The sequence below is a fragment of the Pterocles gutturalis genome, unplaced genomic scaffold (assembly GCF_000699245.1).
Source record: "Pterocles gutturalis isolate BGI_N339 unplaced genomic scaffold, ASM69924v1 scaffold42819, whole genome shotgun sequence".
Taxonomy (NCBI): Eukaryota; Metazoa; Chordata; class Aves; order Pterocliformes; family Pteroclidae; genus Pterocles; species Pterocles gutturalis.
This window is the reverse complement of record NW_010137260.1, coordinates 1-11,490: the sequence shown is the minus strand read 5'-3', so window position 1 is coordinate 11,490 and position 11,490 is coordinate 1. Positions and strand designations below refer to the sequence as shown.

Here is an 11,490-nt window from a genome sequence, read left to right as displayed (position 1 = left end):
TTTCATTACCCCTGTGCAAGATGACAAGATAAACTGATTACTTCTAATTTGTTACTGGAGAAGCTATGGTCGGAATTTACAGGAAGCCAGACACTTTGGAATAAAGACAGAAAAGTTACCTCTTATTTATGGCAAAGAAGGAGCCCATGCACCCGGAGTTACTGCAGTTAGCTGACTGAGCTCACCAGTTAGCTTCTGCCACTGCAGCTTGTCTGTTCACCTTTACCTTAATTCAGAAGTTCTTGGATTTTTGTGTTTTTTTACCTACCTAGATTTGTAATGAACTGACAAATGAAGGACAGTTAGCAAAAGAAAGCAAAGAAGAATTTTACCTGAAGGCCCTCTATGGCTAATCTAAGCATGCTTGGTGTGAGCTTGGAGGCCTGCTTGAAGGTGAAGTTGCTCCAGTCTATAATCAAAACAAATCCGTTCACTTGAAGCTCAGGGTCTTCTATCATGGCTTCTAAAGAAAGAAGTATGGCGCGCAAAATATCCACCAGTGTGTACCTGTGAACATTAAGGGGAGATTCAGTTAGGAAAGGAGCAACGACCACAGACGTAGGGAAGTTCTTAGCATTCTTCCTTTGTACTGGTTGTCAAAAGTTTAAATCAAAGGAGTGCAAACATATCATTAGAAGTCACAGGTATGTAAAGCTGGGAAAGTCTCAAAAGCTCAGTTAGTTGAACTCATCCTCTGGAGCAGGATTATGTACATCTAGACCATCAGCCATCCGGAACATACTACAAGAATATAACACACCAAAAGCAAATTTGAACTTTTCTGTAGTCTCCTAATCTGCTTTAATATCTATGCATTTTATTAAATGTCTGTACAAATTTATCTATGCAAATGGTATTTTTCTAAACTCATAATGATACCAAAACCTGAGTCTAACACCAGAAGTCTAGCCCTGAAGTTTCCTCCTACATTTTTCCAAGGGATTGAAATAACAGCTTCTACAAAGTTATCAGCTAAAAAAGGGATTTCCACATGCTCCTCTTGTCCCTCTCTCTGGGTAATATTTTCTCTTAAATCTACAAAGGGTATTACAGAAAGCTGATTATGCAATGATCTTGAAAGCAGAAAGTAACACACACTAGGGCTTTGAGGTGGTTCTAGTTAAGAGCAATAGCAACCTTTTAAGAGTTACTTAACTGCCTTCTGAGTACTGAGCACTTTATAGACCCAAATTATGTGGTTTCAGGAGTAAGTTTGGAACGTGGTATTCATCAGTCCCAGAATTTCCTGTGTTAAATTTGGGGTTACAAAGATGCCACCTGCAATATGAAATTTTATATACATGCACATAATCTTTTCTTAGATCAACGATCTTACAAAAGAAGACATAATTCCATACTGCCAAGCCCTGTTGAGTAAAATCTTTCTTTTTTGAAGCTAAAGCATCTCATACAGCAGCTAAATAGCTTAAATATATACAGCAATGTCATCTTTAGACTGCCATATAACAGAGTTATAAACCAACTTAGTTTAGCTTACTGGGTTTTTACAAAAATGGCAAAACATCTGAATTACCTGTGTTTTTTTAAGAGATATGAAAGTAGTAGTTTCAGGTTTGATTTTTTTTCCAGGCTAACTACATTTTATATCTAATAATCTTTTTTAAAACTATGATAGTTACTGAAAGAGATGTAAATTTGTTAGTCCGCACCACAGTATCAGATACAGCATTAGAAAGCTAAACTATAAAAATATCAGACAAGCAAATATTCCAGAGACAAAGGAAAAAGTTCAATCTCCAGTGTTTGTGCAGATATTTTTAAATAAAGCTCTTTAAAAGTCTCTCATGACAGTATCAGTCATAGAAGTTCTCAAATATATGAGTTCCCAGAGGAATCTGTACCATATTGCATATGTAGCAAAGAGCACATGTGCCTCTTTAGAAATGACATTAAATTAAACTAAATTCTACTTGCTTTAATAGAATGAGCATACTGTTCAATTGTATACATAACTATATTTTGAAAATATCTGCAAAAGAAAATAACACAAATGAAATTAATCTCCTCTAACTGACTCCTTGCATGTTTACATCTTTCTTTTTTTTTAGCCAACTAAAACTCAGTGAACTTCCCAATTATGCATTCCTAGGAAAGCGACTAGAAAAGGAATCTCTTAATGTCAGCTTCACACAAGTGAACAAGAAAAAGCATGTTTTCCCGAGAAAACATTAGGGAAAGCATTGTTTTACATGATTCTTCTCTTCATTTTGGAGACCCTTCTTTTGCTTTGAATTTGGTTTTCATAGCTTCATATTCACTCCTCTCCTTTTCACTTTCCTGAAATTTAACTTTTTTTCTAAGTCTTTACTTTTCCGAGACCTAAGGTTTACAGGAAGTTAGGCATGATCCTTCTTTTTTGCTCAGGTTTTTTCACCTGGGTGAGGAAACAGCACAAGAACAATTCATCTCTGTGATTTCGCTATGGAAATCCTCAAAACACTAAAATTCTCTGCTTCCCTTCGGCAGGAGAAAAAAAAAAAAAATATCTGTAAATGGAATTTTGTCCATGGAGGGGAAAAGGACATGCCTTAAAACACATTTTGAAGGAAAACATTCAAAATCTGTATCTTTAAAATTGTCAGCGCAATCTGATCATCAAAGAACTGTTAAGCCAGGACCCCATTTTTGGGGTGGGGTGAAGCAAGTGTGGAGTGCCCTGCCTGCCCTGAGCAAACCTGCCTGGGGGCACAGGAGCTTGTGTGGCAGAACCCCCTCTCCCCAGGCAGAGCAGCCCCCCAAGCCCAACCGCTGGCCATGTGGGGAAAGTGCCACCGTGGCTGCCGAACCTCTGAATAAGCAAACAAACACCCCCAGCACCGCAGTGTGTAGAGTGACCTGAGGAAAAATGAAATAATTCATCAGCTCTTTCCCAAATGAGCTTCCACATATAAAATTGGATGTGTAGAGACTGCTTGGCAGCATGAAGACTATAAATGGTTTTACTGGCACTAAAAGGGTCTTTGTTTGCCTAAACTATGTGCAGACCAGTCTACCTGTCCAGTACCAACACAGGTGCACAGACAGTGGAGGGCACTTAATCAACATGGGAACTAAAAATCCCCTGTACGATCTGCATTTTGTACAACTGCCAGCATCAAGATTAAAACACGCACTTAGCCTGAGGGAAGGAGACTTATAGAGTCATGGTCAGGGCTGGGCTCAGAGGGTGGCCAACTAACTGCTTTTGAGCCCACCGGTTACCTCCACAAGGTGGTGAAGGTCTCAGAAATACTATTTTTTTTAATCATTTAATGAAATTGGACAGAGAGACACCCTGTAAGGGGCTTTCCCAAGGAAAAGGTTGCAAACAGAAGGAAATTACATTACATGAGACATTTGGAGAGCAGGTAATGTCTCAGTTTGAGGAAAATCATCTCTAGAGCTCATACAAGAAACAGACAGCAGAAATACTCAAATCCTCAACTCCACTTAATATTTATGCTTCCCTATTCAGAGGAACTCATTCTCCAGGAGAAGAATTCCAAAAAGCAGAAAGCTGCTGCAAGCACCCTACATTCAGTCCAACAAGATGTGTCCCAAGCTCCTGATGTAGATCTCCAATGTCTCCCTGGGGAGTTCAAGAGACATCACATGCCTTGGATTAACAGCTCCCTGGTGGCACAAAGCTGCTAGAAATCTGGTGCTTTAGACATAAAGATTATTTGTTTATGAGGCAAATTAGGCCTCTGAGACTGGCCAATGCTTTTCTGTATATATATATATATCTGATAACTATATAGAAATACATAATGTAAACACCTATACACCTAATTATGTCCTGAATTCATTCAAGTCAATCGGAAAACTGTGAGGCATTAGTGAGACCAGGATTTCAACCATCACAGAGAATAACCAATGGTCACAGGGTTGGGCCTCCACAAATCCATGGCACGTTCACCATCACCATAACTCATAACTCATTTACCCATACCATAACTCATAACCCATCACCATAAATTTGTAAGATATACAGTCCAAACAAATGACGATACTGTAAGTTTACCCACTGAAAAAGACAAAAGGTTGTTCTCTCAGTGAAAACAAGTCCTGAAGAACACAGGCCTAGCTAAAAGCAAGCAAAAAGACTTTCTGCCAGGGGAAGGTGTTGTGGTTTTGAACCCCTGGCTAGCAGAGATGAGGGAGAGAATTAAAGGGGTAAAGGGAAAAGACACTTGTGGGTTGAGATAAGAACAATTTAATAACTAAACTACAATAATATCCAAAATAATTATTTTAATAATAGTAACATATATAAATACACAAGTGAGTGATATACAGTGATACTGCTCACCACTCAATGACCAAGGCTCAGCCCGTTCCCAGCTAACAATCCCAGAGCAGGGAGAGTCACAATCCCAGAACAGAGATGAGAGCCCAAGTGTCCCAAAGACCAAGACGACCCTGAGAGAGGGGCAACCCAGAGGGAGACAACCCAGAGCAAGAGAGAGCACTTCTGGACAGATCCTCATCCATATACTGGGCATGACATGCATTATATGGAACAAACCATTGGCCAATTTGGGTCTCAGTCCCAAACCTAAGGCCAAATCCTAGGCTAGTAATTGGGGCTGTGCTCCCTCCCAGCTTCTCCTGCACCTGCAGACACTGGCCCAGCAGAGGGGCTGAAAAGTCCTTGACTGTCCTGGCAGCAACTATAAACACCAGCATGTTATCAGCTGCCTTTGCAGTACAAATCCAAAACACAGCCTCACACTGGCTGCTAAGAAGAGAGTTAACTCCATCCCAGCTGAAACCAGGACAGAAGGTGTCTGAAGTACATTTTAAAAAGACACATCAGGAGTATACAGGGACATGTCACTAACAACCAATCTTCCCCCTTAAAAACCCTTTGGGGCAATTCGTTGAAGACAGGAGCTATCCTTCATTCTCTAATGGACCTCTTCTCTTGGTTTTGATACCATACTTAACGTACAATACAGAAAGCCACACAGGAAAGACAAATTAATTAGCATATATTTAAAGCAGCTTTTACATGCTGAGGCAAGCCAGAGATGTAAACCCACTGTGATAGATGAAATCTTAGCTGGTGCAAATGGCAAGCTGAGTATTGAAAGTATGAGCTGAACAGCCCAAGTAAATGAAACGTGACTAAAGAAACTATATTGAAGCTTTCACACAGCAGAGTTACTTGCATGAAGACCCATCTTTAATCCACTCCAGCCCATGTTGTCCAGCATTTCACCTTACTGCTACTACTGTTCATGTCAGCACCAGGATGCACAGGCTCTGCAATAAAACACGCTCCATCCTTGGCTGGACTTCAGAGAAATTAAAATCCTACATAAAAATGGGGAAATTTACTCCGGATTGTGCTAGTGAAACTTTTATCCCACACTGGAATTACTTTCCATACAGATACAGAAGGATAACCAATCAAAAATGAGAAAAACAGGATAAGCTAGTGAGTATGAAATAAATTTGGTACAAGAAGACTTTGACTGCCTTTCTACTTTAAAGAATTTTTAAAAAAAAAAAAAAAAAAGAAAAAAAGATCAAAATATTTGCCTTTAAGAGATCATGGTGTTCAGTCCGGGGGGAAGATGGTACTGTTTTATTCTTGACAATCTGTGTTAAATAACAGCATGTATTTAGGCGACAGCAAGCCACTCATTTTGCCCTGGGCTCAGTTTTGTGACAACTGCTCCAGTGCTGTCAGGTACGTAGGGTGTGTTGGTCCCAATCTGCTGCAGTAGCCTGGAGTTGGGCTGTGCAGAAATGAACCCTTACTTATTTATGGCTAAACTCAGTTGCATTCACTTGTTTAAACAGACTCTTGTAGGACATATTGCAGCTAGCAAAGTATTACTAATTGCTAGGATAATCAAGAACTCATGGTTAATTTAAATGTATTTAATGCTCTCTATTTATAGAACCATGTTTAATTCAGTGGAGAGCTTGGACAACTTTTTAGCCCAGTTGTTAATGCGAATAACAAATTCTGGAAATACGTTGTCACATATATAATGCACTCTTAATGTTCCTTTTCTGCATGAGTCCCAGCTTGAGTTCAAATGAGGTGGGGACTGGTGTGCAGGCACACTCTGCTACCTCTTGAAATTTTTCATTCAGGTTGACTTTAACGTAGTGAGCCTGGGAAGGCTTGACAAGTTAATAGCCACACTGACAGTCATTCTTTAAAACGCTTCAGGATGGCTACCATTTCTACCATGAGGGAAACAGAGCTAAGGTAATGCCTCACTGAGGACTTGATTTATCAAGAACAGAACAGCTCAAACAATTAACTAAGCATCCCTCTCATTATTTAAGTGGCAGCAATTTCCCCTCTACAGAAAATAAATTTATTTGAGAATTTTTTATGGGACATGAACAGATTCAAAGTATTTGCAAGGATTTCTGGGAAAAACAGTCTGGCAGACACTGCTATTAACTCTTGGTAGTACTTCACTATGATTTTCACCTTCACTGCTTGGTTGTGTTCTATGTATCCTCTTCACCCCCAAAGGGCACTGTGATTTCCACCACACCAACAGAAAGAGAAGAGACAGGGATAGCATAGGGTACAGGTGTCTCATGTCAAATCTAGCTGTGTCAGTTGCTTTCAATATTTTATGTTCTTGATGATGGGCGGTATCCACCATATCATCTGTTTAACCAGATTCTGGTTCCAGCCGATTCACATTTGCACTGAATAACACAATCTGACTTGGCAGAGTTGCATTACTGTATCTATTGTTACTTGTCCTTCCCCCCCCCCATATCAAGAAATTTCAAGTTATTTCGATAATTAAAACTGAGTGGCATGAGTCTGCCTCTCAGGATGCAAACTGTTAACTAGAAGAGATAAACGGTAAGTCTTCTTTGCTTGAATTTAAGCCCCTTGTCTCCTGAAAGTCCCAAACATGTAAGGAACGCACCATTTGTATTTTAAGCTCATCACCTTTTGGACAAGTTAAGGCTCCTGTCAAATGCGCTCTTGTGACATGATCTAAAAGAGAAATCTGGTCAAGTCTCTGAGCCATCATCCCATTTCTAACCTACTGCTCTGGCTTAATATACTTAGAATTTCAGTGAAACAAGAACCCTCAAGATACACAAAGGAGTACCCAGAAATGATGCCTCAGATCTCTGTGGTTTGTCAGTCTGGGTAGAGATTTGAATGCTGAAAAGATGGCAGATCAAAACTTCTCTCATAGCTATTCTGCTCAAATAGTGGGAGCATGTCTCGGGGGCCCTTATTCTAAAAACAAAAAGCATCACCAGTGTTACAAAAATGCATAGAAAAATAGAAATGGCTTCAAAGATTTTACCAGATTAGGTTTTAGATTCAGATTTAATACCACTCATTAATCCTTATGTTAGCCCAGTGCCTAACAGTCACAGCCATGGATGAAGATTTAGCTGATCTAAATTTTACACTAGCATTGATCACAAAGATCCCTAGCCAAAACACTCACAGTCTAAATACAAGGGACAATAGGCAGATACAGATATCTGGGGGAAAGTCAGGAAAGAATAAGACAACATCAGTCAGCAGGAGAAACTGTACAAAAAATGACAGTGTTTGCACTCAGTAATAATTATTATTTGAAAGATATTACTTCCAAGCAAAAATTTACTCTATTGACCAGACATTTTGTTATTGTTAATATGTTATTATTGTTAGCATTGCTATTTATTTTGTCACACTGCCTCTATCAGAGCTTGAAGAATACCCTGCCAACTTGCCGGTGAGCTGAGGAGCAGACCCGCCCCCTATTAGATACAGAATTAAAATTTTCATTTAATGGGCAGAAAAGTTGCTAGCACTTCTGCACATGAAAGTATAGTTTTGGAGCAAACCAGTGGACTCCGTCTTTGCCCTGGTGTAAATCATCTGATGCAACAGCAGAGCTAAGGGTAACGAGTACAGTGGATTTCCATATTCACTGAGGATGGTGTGAGATGACTAGATCACTGTGACACAGACAGGAACTAGGTCTAGACTAGGCACTCCTACTGCACTTTTCTATTGCACTTTCTAGGAAAAATTCTGAGATAATTAATACCAGGAAAGATTTCAAATAAACAGCATCAAAATGAACTTATTTTCCTAGGGAATTTGTGTACAGGTGCCACGAAGCATACAAAACACACATGACAACAGATCCCTTGCTGCTGAGAGCTGAATTGTACCATTAACTGAAAAAAAATTTCACCAGCTGGACATATTAAGAAAAAGGGATTCTTCAAATGCACGTACACACCTACAAGCCAAATGCAGTTATGAGTCAACAATCTGGAAGCTAATAGGGAAGGCTGATCCCTGCCCAAGTGCTACCTTTGCCACCTGTCTTCACTTTCCCCATAGCAGAGACAGGACGGAGAGTCAGGCAGGTTCCCACTGAAAAGCCGCTGGGCTACTCAATGCCTAATCCTTCACCTTTCTTTTTTTTGTTTGTTTGTTTTAAATACATGTCTGATTTAGTTGTTCAGATGGTAGGACATCTGGTACAGTTTTCAGGCCCTGCTTTAATTTCATGATTTAACATCTAGTACACAGGCTTGTTTTACCATAGGAATTTTCTGCCTCCCACGCTTTTCTTTCTAATTGGAGCTGTGTAAACCATAGGCTGTTGGTGCCATAAAAATCATCTATAGTATGTCTGCTATTCATTTAAATAACAAATTGCAACTTTTTATTTCTAATTCTTACATGCTGGCTGTAAGTTGTACACATATGATAAATTTGGAGGCTTGCTGTGCTCTATTAGCTTAGTTTATGAAGCATTTGAAGAGGTCCTAATAAGACAGACTTCAAAAAGCAATTCTCCCAGCGTGGCTGCAAGAGGAGCACTGGATTACATACTGTAAGATCTCAAGTCAGTTAAGGCATAAGCTTGAGATACATTGCGTAGTGGATCTAGTGTATGTTCCATACACAGTGCTCCCCAGGTTCAGTTGCTGAACATCAGATAATGAAAGACACTAAATTAATTAGAAAAGAGAGTGCCCTAGCTCCATTCCCAGATCTGTCACTGACCTGTCATATGCCTTGGAGCAAGCCACTCCCCACAGCTGGGCTTCAGCTCTCTCCCCTTTGTCTGCGTGGTCTATTTGAAAACAAATCCCTTGCTCTGGAGGAGAGGCGTACTGTGGGCAGGCAGTGCTGAAGAGCAATAGGGACTCAGCTGCAGACATGGCCCTGTGTACCCCAGTCACTTCCCTGTTATATTATAAATAATTTTACCAATAGGACTTCATAACAAAAGTCATAATAAATTTACTGTTGTGTCAGCTGATCTCATGTAGTTTAAATATCAGTATATCCAAAATTAAGAACAAAATAAATCTATTCTTTTCATATGGTAATTATTTTTTTAAATCCTCCTTTATCTCAGAATTCGAATTTTTGGTGTTCTTTGGACTAGGAACTGACGATCTGAAAAGTGTCACATGAAGTTTTGGGGGTTCTTTTGTTAATGAGAAATAAGGGTATAGGATAGGCCACACTACCTTCAACAAGGGAACTTCTTCATGGTAGATGTATGACTTAATAAAAGGCCTAAACATCCATTTCTTTGCTAATTCTTCATTTAGGGATTTTTAAGAGTTTGTGGAGTTATTTTTAAAATAAAAAGTTGACCTGGTCCTCATGTGGGAAATAAGGAAAGCCCTTATGTGGGAAATGAAGCCCACTCCCAGAGTCCTTAGCCTCACCACCACGGCTTCCTCACTCAGCTTCTCTGGCTCCGTCTGCCAGAACACTGAAGCAAGGAAAGGATGCTGGCCCCAGCTCTGCATCCGCACTTTCTACTTGTGAGCCTGGTCATGGGCAGTTTTAATTTCTACCAGACAGCTTTCTTCCAATCCCTGGGCACGGCTCATGGGTTAGCAAGTGCCACGAAGCTCTCCCTGTAGGCAGCATGGATGTGGCCACCCTGTCTGGAGAGGAGAAAGTCATGGTGGGCCAGTGGTCCTCCAGGTAGAGACCTGTCCCTAGCTGTAACACCGACTGCTGCAGGGAGGTGTGGGATCACTCCCTACAATGGCTATCAACACAGCCTACAAGCGGACAGCTACAGAAACACTTAAAGAGCAGGCTTAAGTATGCCAATGCCCCAAATTTTGTCCTTTCTACCCACACTGCTAGCTGTTCCTGCCCTCTGCATGTTTCAAAATAGCTGAGGTTGGGATATCTGCACTGAGCACTCAGTACTGCCTGTGCCCAGCCCATGCTGACTGCACAAAAGACAGTTTTGAGCTCGTGTGAAGGCAGCTAGCAAGATTTTAAGTTTTCTCACTAAGTGCTTCAGATCCTAAACCTGCTCTCAGGCTGGGAGCCTAAGGAAGCCTTGCAGTGCTCACAGGAGTAGGCTTTAGAGTTCATTCTTAACAGATTAATTCATTTACATATACTGAAAATCACGCAATTTTTGTGAATGTAATTTTAGACTGCAGGAGAAACTGGGCATGACACCCAATGAGGTATTTATAATAACAAAATACTGTCACATAGTATCAAGCCAATTGCTAAAAGAAAGGGCCTTGATGGGAGACAGATCTTGGGTCAGACTGCTAAGTCATCTTCAGGCTACGGTAGTCCCAAAAAGGATCAGGGACCACACTAGCCTCCTTCAATTTGCTACCAAAGCTTTGTGTGCTTGGATCTTATTATGCAGGGAATTCATACTTGGAGCAGCATGAGTGGGGAAAAGAAGTGGTTACTGTAACTTCCATCCTAGAATTTCCAGGTGGCTCAGCTTTCTTTAGCACAGGGGAAAGATTCAAAGCCTCAGTTTCCTGCACAGGCAAACTTTTCAGCTCAAAATCCATGACGGATACTCCAATTTCACACACAGCATCTCCCACTTTCTCCTACAGCACTTAGGCAGCTCTGTGTGTGCTAAAGCAGAAGGACCAGCATAGAAAGAGCAACCAGCCTTTGTCAGGAGGAAAAGCACATCATCTACCGTGCCAGCTCACTTTGGCTAAGGGGAGGCAGAAGGGTGTAGACCTCATATGAACCAGTTGAAAAGAGCACAGGAGCAATTCCCACCTTCCTCCCAAAATTCAGAGCCTAAAGGATGAGAACATTGAAAAGGCCCTAAGCCACAAAAGACATTTCTTCTTTCTCTTCTCCCTCTGCCTTCCAGGTTGCTGCCCAGCCCCTGTGGGCAGAGCCGGGTGTGTCCCTGCTGCCCCCCCATCCTCTCCCTGCTCTGCCACAGCTTTTCCCACGCACTGCCCGGAGGAAGAAAGGGTTAAGGCAGGTGGGTGGCTCTGCATTTACCTGCTCTGGTCCCAGTTGGCAGCAAAAAGGACAAGGATCTTCCTGCCGGAGTGGTCCAGGTTGGCCAGCCCGCCGGGGAAGCCATCCTTCAGCGCCTGCTTGATGCCCGGGTCTGTGGCCTTGAAGCTCTTGAACATGTCCAGGTTCTGCTGGCGGTATTCAAAGTACTGGGCCAGGAGGCGAAACGCCTCGAAGTGCTGAAACTTCCTGGCCCGCAG

General features: G+C 41.3%; 1 protein-coding gene across 1 annotated transcript; it reads right to left on the bottom strand.

Moving 5' to 3' along the window:
• Window positions 1-332: 332 nt before the first annotated feature.
• Window positions 333-11,487, bottom strand: LOC104468438 (clavesin-2; the record flags this gene model as incomplete). Its single annotated transcript, XM_010082557.1, has 2 exons — window positions 333-507; window positions 11,273-11,487. Coding segments are annotated over 2 exons (390 nt in total), but the record flags the coding sequence as incomplete, so codon positions are not given.
• Window positions 11,488-11,490: the final 3 nt, after the last annotated feature.